Here is a 23,953-nt window from a genome sequence, read left to right on the forward strand (position 1 = left end):
CAGCAAGGAAAAATGAAGGGAGGATTTGTGGCTCAGTTGGGTGTCTTTGAGTCACAATGCCTTCTGGTGCTACTGCTGGATTGATGCTGCCCACAGCCCAGCCCACACTCTGCTAGAAGTCTCAATTTAGCCTGTATTAATTCAGAAGCCTAACTCTGAATTAAATGGAGGAACTTTAGGTTTTGCATTCTTTCTTTTTAGCAATTTTATAAGAGTTCAGTGGGCTTATTCAAATCAAATGCATTGCCACCCTGAGTTTGAATTGCAAGGGGCTTGGAAACTTCACGTGTTTATCACGAATGAAAAGGAAATATAGCAAAAATCGTTCTTATACAAATTAGCTGTAAAACATAAAGAGAGAATTTGGATTTTCACTAAGTTGTGTATTATCCACTGTGTTGTTCTTTTCATATGACATTAGGGTCAGAAAAGTACTATTAAAGTATCTTGTCTCCCTTCCTGTCTATCATAAGCCATAAAATATCACCTAGTGGGTTGTTATTCAGGAATTTGATTCATAATGCACTGGAGGCCCCAGGCAAAGTCATGTGGAGATTTGCAGTGAAGTGTGTTCAGTATGCTAATGATACCCAGCTCTCTCTCTTATCTCATCTGACCTGGCCCCTGCAGTTTCTGTCCTTTCTCAGTGCCTGGCTACAATTGAGGATTGGATGTGGAGGAACCAATTGAAGCTGAAGTTAGACAAGGAAGAGGTGATGGTGGTGGGCATCCACATGACCTAGGGCAGTTGGGATACCTATTATTGTTAGAGTTCAGCCTCCCCTTGTCAGGTTCACAGCTTTGGGGTGCTTCTGGATCCTGTACTGCACCTGGGTCTCCAAGAGGTATGCAGTCTTTTCACCAACTCCATCTAGAGAAGGCTGTGACCCTTTCTTTGATATTCAGAAATGGCCCATCATCCATGTCTTTGTAGACTCAAGGCTAGACTACTGCAGTGCCTTTTATGGGGCTGCCCTTAAATGCTGTTTGGAGACTGCAGTTTGTGCTGAATGTTGCACGCCCTTCTGTTGGGGGTGAGTTACCAGGAGCACATAACTCCAGTGCTTCTGAGTCTGCACTGGCTCCCAGTAGCTTTCCAGATATAATTCAGGGTTAAGGTAACCACCTTTTGAAAATGAAAAAGCGGGACACATGCCCGCTTATTCCCCTCCCATGGGTGGCAAAGCTGGAGTGCAGCCCATTGGGGGTGAGGGAGGATGCGGATTCCCTGCCCTGCTGTGCTTCCCCCCGGGGCCTCCACAGGCCAGCAGGCAGGACCTGGCATCAGAGGCTGGAGAGACTTTTTTTCTTTTGCTGCAGGTAGCTACAAGCCAACCATGCCACTATGGTGAGGCACCCTCCCGCCCACCCAGAAGCAGTGGGGGCAGTGGTAGTAGTGCAGAGGTACCCCCCACTGCTGCTGGGCAGGCAGAGGGGTGCCTCGCCATGGCATGGCTGGCACAGGGCTCCCAGCGGGGGCTGCACTGAGCCTCCCCACCCCACTCCATCTTTCAGTATCAGGTCCCACTCGCTGGCCTGCAGAGGCCCCCAAGGGAGGGCTGCAGGGCAGGGAGTGACAAGCCTGCAGTGGGCAGCCCACATCTGCCCTCCACCCCACACACAAATCTGGGGGGGTATGTGCTCCTCATGGTCCCCTCCCAGGGGGTGCATGCAGTGGTTGGGAGTCAGCCCCCGCCCTCCCACCCCCCCCCCCCCCGGTCAGGCTGCCCATAGCTTCATCCCATTCTCTGGCTGGGTCCCATGACCATGCGCTTCCACCTGGGCCCCAGGCCCCATGCACTGCCCTAGCTGGGCAGCACCCCCAGCCCCAGCCAGCAACCCTGCCTTACTCCCTCCCTCACCATGGGGGCCTGAAGCTGCCCCCACCCCCCATACTTACCTGCCTGCAGGCAGTTGGGGGAGCTGCTCTCCACCATGACGTGTCTGTATTGCTACCCATGTGCATGCGTATGCTTGCAGACACTTACACATGCCCCTCCTTCCCCCCAACCCTGACTTCCCACTCCCCCTAGCCCCAAGCAGCCCCTTGGAGCCTGGAACTCTGCCAGCCTGTAAGGAGAAACCTGCTGCTTCCCACATTTTTCTGCAGTGAACAGAAAACCCCGATCCTTGCACATGATACTGGGACAATAGTTAACTGTGTCCAGGGGAATCTGGGACAAATGCTGTCCTGGAGTCATTCAGCTCAGGGCCATGACTTGCTCTTTAAATTTTGGGACTGTCCTGCCCCATTAGAGACATGTGGTCACCTTATTCAAGGTGCTGGTTTTGATCAAAAAGGCTCTTAATGGCATAGGCCCTATGTGTGGAAGAGAACACCTTCTCCCTTATACCACATCACATTCCCTAAGGTCACCCAAGAGCAGCTTCCTGTAAGTACCATCAGTGTGTCAAATTCACTAGGCAAAAATATATGGAGGTCATTCTCGATAATTGCCTGTCAGCTTTGGAACTCCCTTCCCCTTGAGGCCTGCCAAAGCCCAAGCTTGGATATGGATTGGATGCACTAAATGGGTGAGGCTTTAGGAGGGAAGGCCAAGCTGGAGTAGTGTTTAGGAGATTTGCTTTATAGTTTATTTTAATGCTTGAAGGCTTTTATAAGCTATTTTGTTTTTCCTGTTCTTGTTGTTTTTGCTTGTTTTATAAGTTATTTTCCTGTCTTCTGTAAGCTCGCCTGAGCCTTTTCAGGGAAGAGTGGCAAATCAATCTAATAAATGAATAAATAAATACACTACCTACTTCTGTGCCTGTGGCAACAAATTCTGCAAGCTAACTATGCACTGTTTAAACAAGTAATTCCTGTTGTTTGTTGGGATATCTGGGGCTTAATCCCAGGTGTTACCTATTCAGCTAAAACCTCCAGCTGTTCCCTAAGGAGTTCCACATTTCACTTGTAAGGCTCCAATTATAAAAATTACCACTACATTAAAAAAAAAAAAGTAGACTGAGCAAGGCATGTGGAATATAAGCTACACTGGACCTTTTTGTAGATCTCCTAAAACACAGAGCATAGTAGAACAACTTGATTCCATGTATGTGGTCTTTGTCTGCTTAACGTGTTGGTAGACTGGAAAAATGTATTGAGAAGGAGCGGCACTTCAATGACCTCATATGGTTTGTGTGTATTGTAGCACATAGCATATGATTTTGCTTATTACTGAACCAATGCATTTGTCAGAGCCATAATTTTTTTGAGACAGAAGCTATACTTCTGATTTTTAATATAACAGATGAGAACAATATTAATAAAACATCTCCATCAGAGTTTTGTGTTTTTCTGTACATTTATTATTATTCAAAATGTATGACTTTTGCATTTTTGGGCATGATAAGTCCCATGGCTCTTACATATTTTGCTCTTATGAGCAGATCTATCTTAGAAAAGAGATTAGATTAAGAAAAAATTAGCTTCCACTCTTAACAAAGACCAGAAGCAGTCCTTACAGTGAAAAACAAGGTCCAAACTTCTCTCTTAGGATGCTGACCCCTGTCAAGGACCAGTGGAACTGGAAATAAAGTTCACTCTCTTAGTACTATTCCATTATGGTACACCTTTATTTCACTAACTAAGAAGTTTCACTCTTTTTTTTAACTCATTTCTTTTATCTGTTTTCACAGTATGATTTTCTGCACTGTTTCAAATTTTAGTAATTCTTTGTGGGGAAAAAGGTCTTTTCTAATCTAATACCCATCTTAAATCTGTCCCCTCACAGCTTCCAGTCATAGCTATACATTTAATCCCCTTATGGCTAAAACATTTATTGTACTATAATGTCCTTTTTACATATCCTTTAAAGACCTGAAAATTGTAATGAGATAACCTTTCAGTTTTCATTTATCTTAGAAGTGCTTAACTTTTTAACCTTTCCTCATAACTTGAATTTCCAATGCCATGAACCAACATTGTTGCCCTTCTCTTTGTTTTTCATTTTTTTGGATGCATGGGGAATCTCTCAGTGGTGTTGGCAAATTATTAATATATACCATACATTATATATATTAATATATACCATACACTGAGGCAAAGAACTCCTCAACGAGTTATTTGCCTCACTGTTCCTAAGCGAGGGGCACGACAAGTCTCTCACTGGGGTTGTAGAGAGGCAGCAGCAAGGCGCCAGACTTCCATGTGTAGACCCTGAGATGGTGCAGAGTCACTTGGAAGAACTGGATGCCTTTAAGTCGGCAGGCCTGGATGAGCTCCATCCGAGGGTGCTGAAGGCACTGGCCGACATCACTGCAGAGCCACTGGTGGGAATATTTGAACGCTCGTGGCTCACAGACCAAGTCCTGGAGGACTGGAAAAGGGCCAGTGTGGTCCCCATTTTCAAGAAGGGGAGGAAGGAGGACCCGGGCAACTATAGGCCAGTCAGTCTCACCTCCATCCTTGGCAAAGTCTTTGAAAAAATTATCAAGGCTCACATTTGCGAGAGCCCGGCAGGACAAATTATGCTGAGGGGAAACCAGCACAGGTTCATGGCAGGCAGATCGTGCCTGACCAATCTAGTCTCTTTTTATGACCACGTTACGAAACGCCTGGACACAGGAGGAGGGGTGGATGTCGTATACTTAGACTTCAGGAAGGCCTTCGATACGGTGTCCCACCCCATACTGGTGAACAAGTTAAGAGGCTGTGACTTGGATGACTGCACAGTCCAGTGGGTGGCGAATTGGCTGGAAGGTCGCACCCAGAGAGTCGTGGTGGATGGGTCGGTTTCAACCTGGAAGGGTGTGGGCAGTGGGGTCCCGCAGGGCTCGGTCCTTGGACCGATACTCTTTAATGTCTTCATCAGTGACTTGGACGAGGGAGTGAAATGTACTCTGTCCAAGTTTGCAGATGACACAAAGCTATGGGGAGAAGTGGACACGCCGGAGGGCAGGGAACAGCTGCAAGCGGACCTGGACAGGTTAGACAAGTGAGCAGAAAACAACAGAATGCAGTTCAACAAGGAGAAATGCAAAGTGCTGCACCTAGGGAGGAAAAATGTCCAGCACACCTACAGCCTAGGGAATGACCTGCTGGGTGGCACGGAAGTGGAAAGGGATCTTGGAGTCCTAGTGGACTTCAAGATGAACATGAGTCGGCAGTGTGACAAAGCCATCAGAAAAGCCAATGGCACTTTATCGTGCATCAGCAGATGCATGACGAATAGGTCCAAGGAGGTGATACTTCCCCTCTATCGGGCACTGGTCAGACCACAGTTGGAGTACTGCATGCAATTCTGGGCGCCACACTTCAAGAAGGATGCGAATAACCTGGAGAGGGTCCAGAGAAGGGCCACTCGTATGGTTAAGGGCCTACAGACCAAGCCCTACGAGGAGAGACTAGAGAAACTGGACCTTTTCAGCCTCCACAAGAGAAGGTTGAGAGGCGACCTTGTGGCTGCCTATAAGTTCATCACAGGGGCACAGAAGGGAATTGGTGAGTATTTATTCACCAAGGCGCCCCCAGGGGTTACAAGAAATAATGGCCACGAGCTAGCAGAGAGCAGATTTAGATTGGACATTAGGAAGAACTTCTTCGCAGTTCGAGTGGCCAAGGTCTGGAACAGGCTCCCAAGGGAGGTGGTGCTCTCCCCTACCCTGGGGGTCTTCAAGAGGAGGTTAGATGAGTATCTAGCTGGGGCCATCTAGACCCAGCACTCTTTCCTGCTTATGCAGGGGGTCGGACTCGATGATCTATTGAGGTCCCTTCTGACCCTAACATCTATGAATCTATTATGTACAACAATTCACAAGTACTGACTTGTATTTCAACAGACTTTGAAAGCTAAGAAATTGCATGATAAATTAAAAGGAACAGTAAGAAATCTGAAGGCCCATATGTTTAACGTGTTTTTACTTCAATCTAAAATTTACAGAAGTTAGTTATTGGATTTTGAACATAGTTAGCTGCAAGGATGTGAAGGGGAGGGGTGTAGATACTCAGCCTAGTGTAGAGAAAGAACAGGTTGGAGATTATTTAGATAAACTGAATGTTTGCAAATCAGCATGGCCTGGTGAGATTATTTGTAGAACACTCAAGGAACAGTAATCATGGTTGACGTAATTGTAGATCCCTTGTCTTATTAACTCTGACAACTCATGGTAGATAGGTGGGGTCCCAAAAAACTGGAAAAGGGAAACCAGAATAGTGCCTTTCTTTAAGAGAAGGGGAAACAGAAAAACACAGAGAACTGTAGACTGGTCACTCTAACTGCGGTATCTGGAATGGTAGTCAAGCATATTATTGATGATTATTTTTTTTATCACTCAAAGAATAACAAAGTGATTGGTAACAACCAAGTGTGGGTTTCTTGAAAGCAGGTCATGCCTAACTAACTTATTTCGTTCTGTGACAAAGCAATGGGCTATGTAAATCAAAGCAGTCACCTAACTTGACTTTAGTGAAGCTTTGAATGCTACCTCCCAGAGCATTCTCTTAAATAAGCTAAGGAAATACCATGTAGCTAAGAAGTAGCCAACTTGCAGCATACATGCCACAAGTGGCATGGGTAGCCCGTGAGTGACATGTGACAGATCAGTGTGGGGAAAGGCAGAACAATGGCAGAGAGGGCAAGAAGCAAGAATGGGTGGGGAGCAGCATATTGGGTGGGGAGCCCAAAGCAGAATAGCAGATCATGCCAAGGAAAGGAATTGGAAAGGCACTCGGGGAGGGTACAGGGCTAATTTGTGGCATGTCTGCCAAAAAAGGTTAACCCCCCCATTACTCTAAATGAAACTCTTATAAGGTGAGCACGTAACTTCTTGGGTAATTGTTCTCAAAGTGCAGTCATGATTAGCTCAATGTCAGATTGGGAGAATGCATCAAGGAGAATCTGTTCTGAGGCCACTTCTGTTTAATATTTTTATTAGTGGCTTGGAGGATGGAATTGACTGCATCTGTAGTAAGTTTGTGAATGGCAGAACCAAATTGGATTAGGCGGCAAACACTTTAGAGCAGGGGTCAGCGACCTTTTCTAATAGTGGGATAGTGCTTGCACCCTTACCACTGCTACAGGCCTCTGATCCCCTGTTACCACTCCAGCCATCCCTGTTCTATGCAGAGAGCTGCTTTCCCCCCTTCCCCTCAATATATCCTTACCCCCAAAATGTGAAAAGCATAGCGAGCAACAATTTGGACCAGTTAATTTGGCGCCAAGGATATGCAGATGTTGCAGTAGAAAGAGAAGAAAGTAGCTAGCCCTCCGCACAGACCAGGCATGGTTGGAATGGCAACAGTCAACCAGTCAGCTGCCACTAAAATGGCTAGGCAGCAGCAGGGGATTGGCATGACATTAATAAAATGTGGAATAGCTCAAACCTTTGTGAGCTGGATCTGGTCTGTGGGCCATTGGTTGCTGACCCCTGCTTCAGAGGACAGGGTTAGAGTTCAAAATTACCTTGATAATTAGGAAAAATATGTGAAATAAATAGATTGAAATTCAGTAGCAGTAGACAGAAAGTGGTGCACTTAGGAAGTAATTATCAAAAGCTCAAAATCAGAATTTAGATACAAAACAGGAAATGGGCTAGCTTGTATTCTTTCAGAAAAACATTTGGGGATGTTAGTAGATTGTAATCTGATTATGAGTAAGTAGCATATTATTGTTGCAAGAAAAGCTAATAGAATACTGGGATGTATTAATAAGGTGTTCTGCGCAAGTCATACAAAGTGATTCTTCCATTTTGTTTAGTACAGAGGTGGCCTAAGCTGGTGTACTTTGTCCAGTTTTGAGCATCAAACTTCAAGAAAGATATGGACAAATGGAAACATTCCAGAGGAAAGCACAAAAATTATTAGCAGTCTAGAAAGGAAGGCTGGATGAGCTGGAATTATTTAGTCTAGGGATGAGAAGACTGAGGGAAGACTTAATAACAGTCTTTAAATACAAAAAGGCTATTATAAGAGAATGGTGATCAGTTATTTTGAGGGGATGTGGGAATTGCAATAAAAGCAGTTTAGGTTAGAATTTTCTAACTATGATCATGATTTAAACATAGGAACTGATTACCAACCAGTGTTGTAGAATCTTAATCTCTAGAAGTAGAAGTGGTTAAGTGCAGGTTATACACACTTTAAACAGGGATGAACGTCTCTTTTGTAGAGGGTTGGACTTGAACAAACAGTCAATTTTTCTATGATTCTTTTGTATTGTGTATTCATACTCTGTAGCATTTTAGCAGTAAAGAGCGCAAAACTGTATCAACCTTATTGCAGTTTATTTTAAATAATAGTGCAAGTTAGTATGTTTGACATCTTAACTCAGTGATTTTTAGGCTGTGGCTCTCAAGCCTCAAGTGGCTTTCAAGTTATCACCTGCAGCCAGCCCCACACTGAAAATAGTATCAGGGGAGGGAGAGGGGGAGTGTGCTTATCTGTTTGTTTTCACTTTGTGGGTATGTCGTTCTTATGTCTATGAATAATGAAATGCATGTGCTATCTGCCTTAGAAGCCTCCAGTTTCTTTTGAAATGGAGCATGTTTACCACAACATCCCTAGGGGTGTGCATGTTGTTGTATCTGTTTGGTTAACACCGATTACTATCTTAAATATAAAATTGCAGAGAAAACAAAAAAAAAATTATTAAGGCGGCAAGTCAAGCACTTAAAAGATATGAACTGCCAAAACTGAAGCTGGCTATGCAGTATTAATTCATCCCCCTTGTGCATATTCATTTTGATACATTTTTAAATTATATGATCACACACTATTCTTCCATGGGTCCTTTCATTCATTCAGAAGAAATGTGCTAACTAAATGATTGGTTGTTTGATGCTATGTTTTATCTTCATTGTTCAGCATGTGTCTGAATGCCTTATTTACTACATATTGTTCTAACTGTGCTAAGGGCAGGTTTTCTATGATTATCATGGCTGTGATATCAGAGTGCTTCACAAATATTAATTAAACCATCTTCACAACACCCCTTTATGCTGAAAGGATGGGAACCGCAGCACGGAGGGTTTGTCTACACTGATATTTAGGGACAACTTTAACCTGAAGCAAGTGTATTGCCCTTCCCAGTTTAAAGCACACCTTATTGCCTACATCACAGCCATTTACACTGCTGTTTATATGTAAAATGGTAATAGTCTAGGACTTGGTCTAGTCTCTTCTGGGTTTGTCTCCACCTACAGACAGTAGAGAGAGGAAAGCAGGAGTGCAGAAGGGCAGGGAAGAAGTCAGGGGGTTGGTGTCGGGGGATGACTTGTGCTTTAGGCTTGCTCTGTCAGGTAGGTCCAAATACTTTGCATAAAGAGGCAGGTCTAGAAGGCAAGGGAGGAATAAGGTCACTCTAGTGCCCAGAATGTTGGCAGAGCTTCCAGGATTAGGTTAAAACTGCTGTTCAGGGGTCGAGTTAAGAGCTTGACTTTGAGTGGTCAGCAGATATGGGATTAGGATCAATTTTAAAGTTAACCCTAACTAGCAATATACCCCGAGAGATTAAAATCAAAATTATCCACTAATTTTGGTTGCCCAGATTGAGATGTTTAGGATCTATTTCTGATTGTTCAATGTATACAACATTTTGTAGCGCTTTCTGGATTTGTCTATACAAATTAAAGCAGTTGCATGTAGCAGTGTCCCAATCTGACTCTCTCACTGGAAACCATGTCAGCATGGCATTGTGCCTAAATTAATGAGAGCTGCTTCCCAGGAGAATAAATTAGCCAGTGCACTATCATGCTAACTCAATTATGCTGCTTCTGATTCCAGAACAATGGGCTCAAAAGCTAGCCCAGGGTGCCTTGCAACCGGTTAGACTTACCTCTAAGTTGGGAGCTTGGCTCTCATTTCAGTTGCTGTTGTGAAGGCTTATTCTTCAGATTTCAGCTTGGTATCCTTAAAATGAGAAATCCACTTAGTGCCACCTCTGAAAAGTTTGGTTTGAGTGGCTTACCAGTGTCCCATAGGAACTGTGGCACAAACAGGAGTAGAACCTGTTTTTGAGAGCAAAATTCAGTTGTTTTAACCATTAGAACATTTGCTGGTTTGGTTTTTAAGCAAACCGAAAGATGCAAATTCTGTTATAGAAAAATTATTCTGAGTCCCCACCTGAAACTTCAGCTTCACAGCAAATACCCTCTGTCAGAAGGCTTATAGTCAGAGATGGCAGTTGTAACTTGTCATCTTTTATGTAGACCAGAAGGGAATGAGACATTTTGCTGGTGGGTTTCTCAGATACCTGTGATGACAAAGGAATGGTAGAATGGTAAAACTGGAAATCTTGGGTTTTAATTCCAGGTACTGGAGGAGAATGGGTCCTAGTGGGCAGGAGGTCTTTGCTTCTATTGAGCCCTCAAATCTGATTGATCTCTTCTGCAATATCCTATCCAACCTGTTGCTGTGCTAGCTGTTTTCTTCTGCCAGTTCCTCCTCTCATTCTCCTCACCACTGCTTTCCATCTCTTAGCCCCAGTCTCCTTGCACAGATGGTGCCAGTCTGTGCCCATACCTGTAAATCTTTATCCAATCAATCTATATGCTGCCTCCTCTGACTGGCTTCTAGTTCATTACCAGGTTTTCTTATACTACTGCTAGTATTCATTCTTCCCTCTTGCTTTTCCTCCAAGTCTCTTAACCCACGCTCCCTCAACCCACTCTACTGTCCCTGCCTCTTTCCTTCCTCCACTTTTCTCAGGCCCAGCACCTAACACCTCTGTGGTTTAGTCAGATTCTTTTTCCTTTTTCAGACATCAGCTGAGAGATCGCTGGGGGGAGAAAAGTTCCCCATCCTTGGTTCCAGTGCGTTGTGATACTAGGAGCAGCAGTTACAGGGGAACTTCTGCTCAGTACCTGCAGCAGTCAGCTGGAGCTGGCCAAGTGCAGTTGGAATCTGTGGGAGCCTATACACATGCTCCAATGCGTCCTAATTGGAATGCTCCAGCATGTTGCAGCATCACGTGGATTCAGCATTCTGTGTTTCAAAATGGCAGTAGGGGTACTTTAACTAAAACTCATCAAATAAGGTCTAGCTAAAGTGCCCCATGGCCATTTTGAAATGTGGGATGTTTGAATACACATGATACTGCTGTGTTTTAATTAGAGCAACTGTCTGGGAGCTGTTCTAACTATATTGCCCCTCCCACCCTTTCCCAGAGCACATGTATAGACACCCTTTGAAAACTTTAGTTGTCAAACTCAAACAGGTCTCTCCTGAGCCAACAGATTTTTCAGTGCCTTATAACATGACACAATTTGGCCATGCTCTAGCTCTGATGAACGGAGGGACTAAAGCTTCTCAACCAAATGAGTTTAAAACTTCATAAAATGGACAAAGCAGCATTCTTTCCCCTAAACTTGCTCTTAAAAATAAATAAACTGTTTTTGCAAATATATTAAATATTTCAGTTGACACTGACACCTGGCACAAAAAATTTCATTTTGAATAATCCAAGTCGGACAATATTAATTACCAGGCTTACCGTGGAAAATGTTGAGCCTTATGTAAAGCCGATGCTACAAGCTCTGGGGGTTGCAATTTAGGTGTACTGGTTCTTCCTCAAGATGTATAACAGTTTGAGAGTATTTACACAGCTGCTGTCTTAAATAGTTGGCTATTTAAATAAATGAGCTATTTTATATTTGTTTCATGTTTACATAAAATATATTGTAACTTGTCTTATAGAGGCAGCCTACACACTATTGCTGTATGATGAGCTATTGGAATGGTCCGACAGGCCACTGAGAGAATTTCTAAATTATCCCATGCAAACAGAATGGCAACGCAAAGAGTGTCTTCACCTCACTATCATCCAGAACTTTGACAGGGGGAAAGTAAGCAGGCTTTTTATTGATTTAATCATAAATGGTTTTAATATAATCAAATCACTTCCAATTTTGCAGTGTTTATGTCTTGAATCAGGGTGGCAGCTGCTGTTTCAAAATCAGCATTTGTCATGAATTTATCTGCCTTGCCTAGGACCTTTCTGTTCTTATGTCCTACATTAAATTACGCAGTGACCTATGAGGTAATCTTAATTAGCATTTACATAGTGCTTTTAATTAAAAATGTCAAACACACATTTCACAAAGGACAATATCATTTGATGAAGCTGCATCACACAAGGAAAGAAACTTGCCAAATGCATGCGTCAGTGATAGACATGGGAATGAAATCTAGGTCTCTTGTCCCTGTGGTCTATCTACTGAATCATGCTAGTTTCTTAGAATAGCAATGGCAATATCAATAATACTATGTCACAGATAAGTGTTGATAAGTTTGTAATGGTGACCATAGTGTAGTGCCACTATCAATAATTTGTATCCCAACTTCAGTAGGAGTAGTTACAGGAACAGCACGTTGCTTTGAAGACTGGCACAAATATAATTTATGACTGTTGTCCAATTTGAAATTATGCTATCCCTACACCTAATCATTAAATTAATCTGTCTTCTCTCTAATTCATACACAGGTACAGAAAGATAGACTTTATCTTTTGTAATAGCTATCGAAACCTCTGAGAGTACTTAAAGTAAAAGTAATGTTCAAAAAAGGCAAAAATGATATAAAGAATTTAAAGGTGCTCTGATTATATGATATCAAAACCAGGTTTCTAATCTGACTTTTCCCAGAAAAAGGCAAGGAGAATATATTTTTGTCTTAACCCTTCTCACTCCTTTGCATATAAAATGTGAATAGAAATACATAGAAAAGTATAGTTAGTTGAGCCTACTCCATGTACTATGCTTGAAAAGACAGGTAGCGCTTGAATTGTGGCTTATCTTCTATGGTGGTCCAACAATTTGTATCTTAATAGCTAATGTTATTCAATAACTCTGTAAATATGTCTTGATACACAAAAAAATCAACAAGAGTAGTTTTGTGCCGATCAGTGTACTGAAAGCAATGAATATTATGTTCAAGTGTTTTCATTCACATGGAGTGCAATTCAGTTAGATTAGAAAAGAGAGTCTTTAACATTGTGAATTGTCTCTTGGCAGCTATTGTCTGCCTTATGCTTGCTGTCTATAGTTAAACTGTAGCAACAACAGAGGTCATTGAAGATGTATTTCAAACAGTCAAAAAACCTGTTTAAATTTCTCATTGTGGTTCAGCATGTCTATTTCTTGTTTACCTGCAGTGTTGGGAGAATGGTATTATCTTGTGCAGAAAAATTGCAGAGCAGTATGAGAGCTACTATGACTACCGAAATCTCAGCAAGATGAGGGTAAGGAATTCCCTTTTAACTATAGTTTAACAAAACGATTAATAGGAAATCATGTTTGGTCAGGTAAGCTTTCTATGACCTATATGCCAGTCTTACCCTGGATTCTTGTTTCCTGCAATGTATATTTGCATAATGTAGTCTGAAATTTATGCAGGGAAACAGTAAATTGATGGACATGCAGTGCTTCCATTTTATACATCCAGCTGAACTTTTGCAAAATAATAATAATAATGTTAACCCTGAGTGAGTACAAAGCTTTGCTCTGTTGTTGACATGGTTGTTGCTTATATTTCAATAAAATACTATACACCAGTATACAACATTGTTAGACTTAAGGCACCCCTTGAAAAACACCAGCTCTTAGTTCTCATTTGTTTTTTTACTACAGAAAAATAATAGAGCAATTCTTGTGTTTCAGAGAACTCAAAGACCACAACAGGTCAGAATGTTTTTAATACTATGGACTCCTATTTGAAATCCCTGGGTTTATTTAGTGAACCATGTCTGCACACTTAAGAGTGCAAGAACTGATCATCTCAGGGCACCCCAGGGTGCTGCATTACCCTGGTTGAGAATTGGTGCTATACTCAAACCCTGTGCTATGTGCAGCCATCTGCCTTTGTTATTACAATTGCCTGGAAAGTAGAAATTTGCCTTATTTGCTAGCTTATTCTATCTGTATAATTATATCTCTAAGCTCTTTTATTTTTATTTTGTAAAAACTGACAATTTAACAGTCCATAACTTAAATAAAGGTTTCCTCTCTTTTTGACAGAAATTTCTTGTTTTCTTTCTGATGTCTTTTAGGAGACCTGAACTTAAAGCCTTTCTTTGTTTTTTGTTTTTTTTCTGTTGGGTATTGTATTTTTTCAAATAGTCTTCCCTTTTCAAAGTCTTGGTTCGATAGATCGAGCAGAAAAAACATAAGCTTTGTACATTGCAGTAATGCTCTTTAAAATTGTGCTTAAGCTTACTTAATGCTGACCTGACTGCTTGCACTGATTGCAGCATAGCTAATCTGTCTAAACAAATATTTAAAAATGCAGGTTACAGTGTGAATTTGAGAAGAGAATTTTGCTCCTAGTCATTTCTGTTTAACTGTTTAATTTATTCACATTCTGGATAAACATGGATATCTGAAATGATAAATATTCCTCCAGTGTATACTTACCATTGATGTTAATCTCAGTTATATAGGCAAGAGGCTTCTCCTAGTGATTTTAATAGGGATACAATTGATAGTAGTACAGCTACAGTTCCATAGCTCTTCCTCAGTTGTCAATTCTAGCAAATTAATAAAATTGAATCAATAATTGACTATTGCATCTCATTCACTCTTTTGCAAATATTTGTTTTAAATACCACCAGAAGAAATATGAGATTTTAAAATAGTAATTGTGTGCCTGGAATTTTCAAAGGATCCTAAGGCATTCAGCTCCCACTGAAAATTGGTGAGATTTAAAACCACAACTCCCTTGGAAGTGGTTTTTGAGCCCTGTGTTAATACAAGTAACCATCTCGTGGTCAAATATTGAGTAATCAGAAAAAGAATTGGCATTATGTCTCAAGTCACATGTGGGTAATGAGCATGGAAATGACAAACATTAAATAAGAAAACATGCATATAATTATTAATCTAACAGATCTAGCTTTTTGTTCATGCAACAATAGACATGTTCACACACAGATAAAGTTACTTCACAAAATGTCTGGGACTCTCGAACTACTGTGTAGCGTAAATATTAATCTTGCTGTATGACAAAACAGTTTCTTATTGCTGTTTAGAATTACATGGTGATTGTTATAACTTGGGGCACTGAGCTAAAACACTTTCCTCTATATTATGGTCTAAACGTATAAAAAGCAATTTAATTTATTCTTTTCAATCTATGCTCAGATGATGGAAGCTTCCTTGTATGATAAAATTATGGATCAACAGCGTTTGGAGCCAGAATTCTTCAGAGTAGGATTTTATGGCAAAAAATTTCCATTTTTCCTGAGAGTAAGTAAATCTGGAATAAAGATGATGGAGGTATTGGGTCTTGTGTACTTTCCTTTGCCATCTCTTTCTGTCTTTGTGAACTTAATTGTGACATATATAAAATATTTCTGTGCAGAAACTGTAGGAGTAAACTAGATCCCAGTATTACCCTAAGGGGGAGGGAAGGTTTGTCCCACAGAATGGACAAGAGCTCCAGACCTCCAAAATTATATATATATATATCTTGAAATAAAAAATGTGTGGGGGACCAGGCTTCTGCCCCACATCAGACCACCCTCTTATCACTGTAGCAGCACTCAGGTGGTTTCACCTGGAGCTGAAGCTAGAGCTGAAGCTGTAAGATGCATAGTACTGCTGCTTGTATCTTCATGATTTTACAATTATTGTTTCTCCTTTAAAAAAAATCTCTTTTGAATAATTTTTAATTGTGTCATTAAAATTACACCAAACTGCTGCTGTAAAATAGATAAAGCCAGTAAATTTATTTCATATTATAACTTAGAAATTATAAGGATATACACTCCAGACACAAAATCCACAAAAGACTTGTGTAAAGTCAGGAAGTACTGTTCAGGGGTAGTGGAAGCTGAAGGAAGATGTGTTCCCTTAACATTACTGACTATTATCACAAGTATTGTCAGCAATTAGTACTGCACTGGGAATTCAAATTCTGACATCTAGTGTTTAATGGGAGATTTGCATTGCACACAATAGTGTTTAAAGTCAAGCTGAACTGGCACAATGAGCAGTCATGTGGAAGATTCAGTGCAAGAGCCAGCAGTACCCTTCTTCTCTCCCCCTCACCCCTACATCTGTCCAGGCTGAATGCATCAGGCAGGCAACCTGTGCAATCTTTAGAAGAAGCAATTTGGATTAATGTTAAGGCTTCTTGTGGTTTCTTTTACTCCAAGTTGCATCCATAAGGCAAGATTTCAGACTAACAGCTAACGGTATACATCTCACAAAGGATTACAGTCTCATCCTGCTGCCTTTACTGTCCATTACATTACTGCTACATATTTCCATTTCATGAGGACAGTTTTGCCCTGCAGATTACTGTTAACAAAAATATGTAGTAATTAGATTTCCCAAAGTGTTTTACAGTAACAATATAGACTTTATATGTCACAGTTACATTTACTTTACTTCTGATTAATTCATTTTCCTATACATTTTGATTTCTAACCTTTTATTTACCTTTTCTTTGTTTAAATCATGCAAAAATCCCTCGTTTTAACAGTATGTATTTTAATATTTTAATGGCACCCAATTATTCCCAAATAATTAGCCCTGCTTTACTTTTATTCTGCTCAGAACAAGGAGTTTGTTTGCCGAGGACATGACTATGAGAGACTGGAGGCTTTCCAACAACGAATGCTGAATGAGTTCCCACATGCCATTGCTATGCAACATGCTAATCAGCCAGATGAGACCATCTTTCAGGCAGAAGCACAGTGTATCCGTATATTCATGCAACTATAATTTGAAGTTAAATATTTGCCCTCTTAAAAAAAATGTAAATCTACAGACAAATTTAATCATAATGTAACTCCCGTAACATAAATGGTTTTATACCAGGGTGGAATTTGGGGGCTTTTTCCATTAAATTATTTTGATGTAAAATATTTCTAGCCAGTATATTATGTTTTTACATGGCTTGGGGTTTTTTCCTTTTGTTGATTGGTTAGAGATCTGTGGTCAAACATCTTGATTTAGCCAAAATTACTTTGCAGAACTGTCACAATATGAGTGTTAATATATCTGCTCAAGTTACAGTAATGTTAGTTTTTGATTTACAACAGTCAGGATGACATCATTGGCCATGTATGAAGTATAAAAGAGAATCCATTACAAATTAGTTAAACCTTTTAATTTCCATAAAATAAATAGCTGCATTTTAGAAATAAATATGATTATTCCAAGTAAATGTGTTAATTGTTTAGAAGCTTAATGATGTGAGCCTACACAGGATTGTTGTTTCTTCAAGCTCCATAGGCAAGTCAGTTTGTTTTGCTAAGTCTGTGTTGTCCTTAACTCTTCACACTTAGATTTGCAGATCTATGCAGTGACCCCAATTCCTGAAAGTCAGGAAGTCCTGCAGCGAGAGGGCATCCCAGATAATATCAAGAGTTTTTATAAAGTGAATCACATCTGGAGATTCCGGTATGACAGGCCATTCCACAAAGGGACCAAAGATAAGGAGAACGAATTCAAGGTATAGTGCCAAACAGTCTCTTCTGCAATTGGCATTGTATAAAAACCTGTTCAAAGGATTATTTATTATGTTGTTGAATCAAGGGAACTATAGTAAATAGTAGAAGGTGGTCAGTCAATTATAGCTTTCATAATCTTCGGATTTTAATTAAAATATCAAGAAAAGCAAGCATAAGGCACAGTTGTCACTTTTACTACATGCTGTGCCAAGGGAGGGAGAAAGCATAAAGAGCCCCTTTGCTTCCCTGCCCACTTAACCCCTATACCAGGTAACAGTGTGCAGGGAGCATGACCTCCCCACAGACTCTAGATCTTTGTCAGGTATGGGCATTTGGAGACAACACATTAAAGTGGGTTAAATGCCCTTTTACACCTTTAATGGTGCTTCTGTTTGCATGAGTTTGCAAATTCAGTGGCATATTGCACGTTAATTCCAGCCGCTGTAGCAAATTTGGTGGCATAATGCACCTTAAATGACTTTTGGGTGCAGCAAACTAAAAAACCTCCAAGGAGTTTTAGTTTGCTACCTTACAGTCACGGAGGGAATCACCGGGCTCCATGTGGCTCAGGAACTGTGCAGACGGCCCCAGGAGGCAGCCCAGCAGCAGCCCAGTAAGGCAGGGTACGCTGAAGGAAAAAAATAAGCAGCGAGTTTATTCTTTCTTTTTTTTTTTTCTTCCTTGGAGTCTGCGTGAGCTGTGTGTGGGCCGGGTGCTTCCCTCCACAGCTGCAGTACCTCCTGGGACTGCCTGAGTTGGGTTTCATAGATTCATAGATGTTAGGGTTGGAAGGGACCTCAATAGATCATCGAGTCCGACCCCCTGCATAGGCAGGAAAGAGTGCTGGGTCTAGATGACCCCAGCTAGATGCTCATCTAACCTCCTCTTGAAGACCCTCAGGGTAGGGGAGAGCACCACCTCCCTTGGGAGCCCATTCCAGACCTTGGCCACTCGAACTGTGAAGAAGTTCTTCCTAATGTCCAATCTAAATCTGCTCTCTGCTAGCTTGTGGCCATTATTTCTTGTAACCCCTGGGGGCGCCTTGGTGAATAAAACCTCACCAATTCCCTTCTGTGCCCCCATGATGAACTTATAGGCAGCCACAAGGTCGCCTCTCAACCTTCTCTTGTGGAGGCTGAAAAGGTCCAGTTTCTCTAGTCTCTCCTTGTAGGGCTTGGTCTGCAGGCCCTTAACCATACGAGTGGCCCTTCTCTGGACCCTCTCCAGGTTATCCGCATCCCTCTTGAAGTGCGGCGCCCAGAATTGCACACAATACTCCAGCTGCAGTCTGACCAGTGCCCGATAGAGGGGAAGTATCACCTCCTTGGACCTATTCGTCATGCATCTGCTGATGCACGATAAAGTGCCATTGGCTTTTCTGATGGCTTCGTCACACTGCCGGCTCATGTTCATCTTGGAGTCCACAGTGGGTGTCTGCAGTGGGGTGAGAACGACACCGCTGCTGCAGAGGGAAGCGCCAGCCCCGCCCCACTGCGCAGCTCAGGGACTGCTTGGGCTGCTGGCAGCTTGCTCTCCCCTCCCTGCCACCGGAGAGGCAGATAAGGACATGGGTATACATGACACAGTGGTTTACTTCGCCCTAAATTGTAGCAGTGTTTTTTAAATTAAAAAACAATTTAAAGCTTCAATTTAAACCCCCGTGTCATCTACAAATGCCCTAAATGGCTAGCACAGGTTATTCCTCGCCCCTTCCTATCCTTAAGGAAGTAGGGAACTCTTGAAGTCACAACTGGTTTCCTTTGTTTATGTATATTTAGTATAAGGATTATGTGATGCACTACAGAAACCTCAATTTGTGTCAGTTGATGTCAGGACAAGGGTTGGTAAGTATTTTATCAAGTCTACACTGTAGTAAAATGAGCATGCAAATAGATTATATTTTATGTTGATAGACTTTTAAAGTTAGTCACTAAACACAAATTTCCCCTCCTGCTTTCCCTTCAGAAAGGTAAGATCAGCAAAAGCTAATCATTAGAGTTAGTTCTGAAAGGTAAAGGAGAAAATTATATATCATACGCTTTTGGTCATCACATAAATTAAGAAATCCAGAAACAAAATAGATGCCTGTGAAAGAGTGAATGAATAAGGGAAAAACGAAGATGACAGAAGTACAATGCAACAATAATGGTCCAGGTGTACCACCAAAAATAATGGAGAAAATAATTTGTGTTTGTATATTGTAGAGCCTGTGGGTAGAGAGGACCACACTGATCTTAGTACAGAGTTTGCCTGGGATATCTCGTTGGTTTGAAGTAGAAAAACGTGAAGTAGTAAGTATGAAGATATCTGTTAGTAGCCTTATTATTCTGAGTTCATTTTGGGTACTGTTGAGAGGCAGTTTAGTTTCTTTACAGTATGGTATGTATGATATCTAATAAATCAGATTTAGGGATTTTGTAAGAAACAACTACCTTGTCAGATGCATTGTCATAGAAGCTGACAAAGCAGGCTGTTGCCTATGAAAGCTCATGTCTCTCCAAACTAGTTACTCTCTAAGGCTGCTTGTACATGTCAACGCTAAATTGAAACAGTGGGTTGGTAATTGCAACGATTAAAAACCCACCATTTTAATTTAGGGGCTTCCGTCACTGTTACGGTGAGGGGCCCAATCCTTTTTTGGGGGCGGGGGGGGGACTCAGCCCGATTCAACTGTTCCCTGAGCTGGGGCAGCATCCAGCCAGCTGGCAGCCCACCTGGGCGTCCCCAGGGGGCGCTGCCACCACAGAAACAAGGACCAGGGCCCTCTGCATCTCAGGGGCCACTCAGCCCACCAGCAGCTCACCCCCCCAGGTGTGGGAGATGCCAATAGGCTCTGCAAAAAAGGAAAAAAAAGGATCGGGCCCCTCACTGCTTCTGCCTTCAGCATCCTGCCTCTCCTGCAGTTGCGAGGCGGCTGTCAAAGACTGCAAGGTTAGAAATAGCAACCTTGCAAAATAAACTACATATGGATATGATTTAGTTTGCAATGTAGCAAACTCATTTAAATCATAAATACCCCTGCATGTATACAGCATGCCACAATTAAACTGCAAAAGCGGCCAATTTTTGTCACATGTACAAGCCTAAGGTGCCACCCTGCCCTATGTTCTGTCTGATTTTAGACTAACCCACCTAACTACAGTAAAAGCTTTGTTATCTGGCATGAGTGGGGTAGTGGGGTTGCCAGTTATATAAAAATTTTGGTTACCTAATGCAGCAGGGGTTTTTGGCGGGGTGGGGGGAGGGGCGAGAGGGTGGTGGTGGCTGCACTCAGAGTGGCAGCAGCACAGGGTGGTAGGTGGCTGCCGTTGCATGCTGTCTGCCCCTCCCCCCCCCACTTGCATCCAGTCGGCTGGAAATTCTCGTTAATAGAGTATTTTGTTTACTAAAATGCCGGTTAACGCAGCTTTTACTGTACCTTCCGGGCATTGCTAGCAACAGGAATGCATGTGAGTGTGTTCTTTGTCTTCAGATCAGCTAGTTAAATGATTTACAAACTCTCGTAACTTTTCTGGTTTACGTAAATGACTTAATTGTTAAGCCCTAAATCCAATATTAATATCAATTTAAATCACTCAACAGGAAAAAAAAATGAAGAAAAAAATCATATAATGCAGTGTAGTGAAAAGTGACATTTAACTTGTCTAAGTGCAATCCTATTCACTTTGCTCTAATCCCTGAAAAGCTGTTAATGCATCTCCTTTTACAAGAGTCTGAGACATTAGACTAAGTCACACACACACACACACAAAAGAACAGATCCACGCACTTTTTGCGTTAATGATTTTTTAAGAACTTGACCAGGATAGAGATAACTAAATCTTGGTTAGATGTCTTACAGATAAAGTAGAACCTGCTTTTTAATTTTCAGCAAACCATTTTATTAAAGCCTGGCAAGATCTAAAGTTAAGTATTTAGAATTTCTATGGCCAAATACAGCTTTCAGCCTATTTGAAAGGTAATCTTTCCCAGAGTGCTAGTACTGTAATGTGTTTCACGTGGGTGGATTTCTGCGTCCACAGGGAGCCGTTATAGTTATCAGGTCTCTGCATGGGCCCAGAGGTCTACCTACACAAAGATAATTGTAAGAGTGGGTTCTAAATCAGCAGCCCATTCCTGATGCTTCCTAATTTTATGCTATTCAACTCATCTAAACTTCAGGGGACAAGTCTCTAATACTTTCAGTATGTATTTTGAAAAGTAATCTTTCAACTTTAAAGCTCTCTAATAAATTTGGCAAGCTTTGAGGCCAGGAGTTTAGTGCACACATATTTCCATTAGTGCCGAAGAAGACAGCCATATAATAGTAGGGTTAGGAGGAACCTCAGGGGGCCGTCTAGTCGAGCCCCCTGCTCAAGGCAGGATTGTACCTGGCTAAACCCTCCTAGTCAAGTGCCTATCTAACCTGTTATTAAAAAACTCCAAGGATGGAAATTCCACAGCTTCTTTGGGTAGCTTGTTCCAATGCTTAACCACCCCCACAGTGAGAAATGTTTTCCTAATTACCAACCTAAAAGTCCCATGCTGTAATATAGGACTGTTACTCCTTGTCCTATCCCCTACAGCCACCGGAAGTCTCCTTTCTCCATTATAACCACCTTTTAGGTACTTGGAGACTTATGAGATCTTTTCTCAGCCTTATCTGCTCTATGCTAAAAAGTTGTAGCTCTTTCAGCCTATCTTCATAAGTCATGTTTCCATGGCCTGCAATCATTTTTGTTGTTCTCTCCTGGGCTCTTTCCAATGTGTCACATCTTTCTTGAAGTGTGGGCCCAAAACTGGGCACAGAATGCTCCAGGTAAGGTCTCACCAGTGCAGAATAGACCAAGAGAATTGCCTCCCTGTATTTGCAAGTGATGTTTCTGTTAATACAGCCCAGTATGCTGTTGGCCCTCCTTTGCAACAAGAGAATACTATTAGGTCATATTCAGCTTCTAGATCCCTAAATCCTTTTCTGTAATACCGCAACCTAGCCAGCCCTTCCTCAGTCAGTATTTGTGCATGTGATTCTTCCATCCCAAGTGCAAGACTTTGCACTTGTCCATGTTGAATTTCATTTGATTGATTTTTGGACCATTTCTCTAGTTTCTCCAGTTCTTGTTGAGCTTGATGATTAGGGACCTACCTAAATCACAGCGGAAGTTTGTGACATAGTGGCCCCTTTAATTTAGCTGTTGTTGCCACATGTCTCCCTTCCCCCACATTATAATTCCTTAGCTTACTAGTAGTATCCCATACTAGTGCATAAATAGTACCCATTAAGTGCAGGGCCACTTCTGTACAACACATTTCTTTTTTTAAAGTCTGTTCACTCCATGTGAATGTAATAGTAACAAAATACATTTTTTTCATCCTTCTGGTTTAGTCTCTATAGAAAAAAGCTACCTGTTTTAATATATCCATGGTAACATACAGGTTTGTGTAAGCTCTGAGAAATTCTGTCAACTGATTCCTAAAGATTTTGCTGCTCCAGCTGTCACAGTTTCTCCAGTCAATTTAACATTGGCCAATGCTTACATGAAGAATGTCTCCATAAGGTAGCAGAAGAGCCTCGTTTAAGGCACTAGTGACACTATTACAGAGTCAGCTTTTCTGTACAGTTACATGCTACACTTTCTCCTATGCTTGGAACAGAGCACAACTGTGTTATCTTGTATAACCCTGTATGGTAACTTTTAACAAATAATACAAGTCTAGAGTCTGTACTGCACATTTCCTACCTCTCAGATATGTCAGCCTGTTCCTTCAAACCTTTATGCAGTATGTGCTATTTCCAGCCAGTAAAATTCCCCTGACCTTTTTTTGGTCAGGAAGATTTTGATCATTCCATTCCTGATGCTGCGTGCCTTAGACTTCCTCCATTTCACTGAGCATTGAGAGGTTTCAGTATTTTGAAGCATTTGCTCTGCAATTCTGCAGGATAGATATTGAATTGTTGGTACAGTTTTGTCCCTGTTTGTGTGCCTGAAATCATACTGCTTATGACCTCATATTTCACAAATGCAGTGCAGGTTTGTAAAACATTTCCACAAAGACTCGCTGGAATTTATTGAATAGCCTTGGTTATTATCTAGCATTCAACAATTTGAGGATTAAGCATGTTTTTGGTGTTGTCCTCCTACCCCCAACCCTCCACAGGTGGAAATGAGTCCTCTTGAGAATGCTATTGAAGTGCTGGAAAATAAGAACCAGCAGCTGAGAACACTGATTAGTCAGTGTCAGACTCGACAGATGCAGAATATTAACCCACTCACAATGTGTCTGAATGGGGTCATAGATGCAGCAGTTAATGGTGGTGTTGCTAGGTACCAAGAGGTAAGTAGTGTATTTTTAATGGGTATATTTAACAATCCATTGTACTGTTGTTGGGTTTGGTTTTTTTTATATAGTTGTATTCTTTTGCTTTCAGTCTCTACCTCTTGCTCTGTAGCTATTGTATGCAGTAGGTATAAATAGTTCTAACTATACTATAGGATACTTAACTACACACAATTACTTTTATTTAATACATATCAGAAATGACATTACATTTCTATGGCTTTTTATAATTTATATTCTACTGT

The 23,953-nt window shown here is 41.5% G+C and overlaps 1 protein-coding gene and 1 long non-coding RNA gene across 2 annotated transcripts in view; one reads left to right on the top strand and one right to left on the bottom strand.

Annotated features, from left to right (window-relative positions):
• Window positions 1–23,953, top strand: part of DOCK4 (dedicator of cytokinesis 4) — a 405,154-nt gene that overhangs the window by 359,088 nt on the left and 22,113 nt on the right. The window contains exons 37-43 of the mRNA XM_019492471.2: window positions 11,633–11,781; window positions 13,089–13,175; window positions 15,073–15,177; window positions 16,492–16,633; window positions 17,226–17,392; window positions 19,595–19,681; window positions 23,529–23,705. Coding sequence (XP_019348016.1) covers window positions 11,633–11,781; window positions 13,089–13,175; window positions 15,073–15,177; window positions 16,492–16,633; window positions 17,226–17,392; window positions 19,595–19,681; window positions 23,529–23,705 — 914 coding nt within the window. The remainder of the gene's footprint in view (window positions 1–11,632; window positions 11,782–13,088; window positions 13,176–15,072; window positions 15,178–16,491; window positions 16,634–17,225; window positions 17,393–19,594; window positions 19,682–23,528; window positions 23,706–23,953) is intronic.
• The window catches only part of LOC109284340 (uncharacterized), a 34,235-nt gene that overhangs the window by 3,596 nt on the left and 6,686 nt on the right, over window positions 1–23,953 (bottom strand). The window contains exons 2-4 of the long non-coding RNA XR_002091763.2: window positions 14,347–14,459; window positions 10,061–10,190; window positions 9,774–9,945 (exon numbers count right to left, since the gene is read on the bottom strand). This is a non-coding gene — a long non-coding RNA (uncharacterized LOC109284340). The remainder of the gene's footprint in view (window positions 1–9,773; window positions 9,946–10,060; window positions 10,191–14,346; window positions 14,460–23,953) is intronic.

The sequence above is a fragment of the Alligator mississippiensis genome, chromosome 4, assembly GCF_030867095.1.
Source record: "Alligator mississippiensis isolate rAllMis1 chromosome 4, rAllMis1, whole genome shotgun sequence".
Classification (NCBI taxonomy): domain Eukaryota; kingdom Metazoa; phylum Chordata; order Crocodylia; family Alligatoridae; genus Alligator; species Alligator mississippiensis.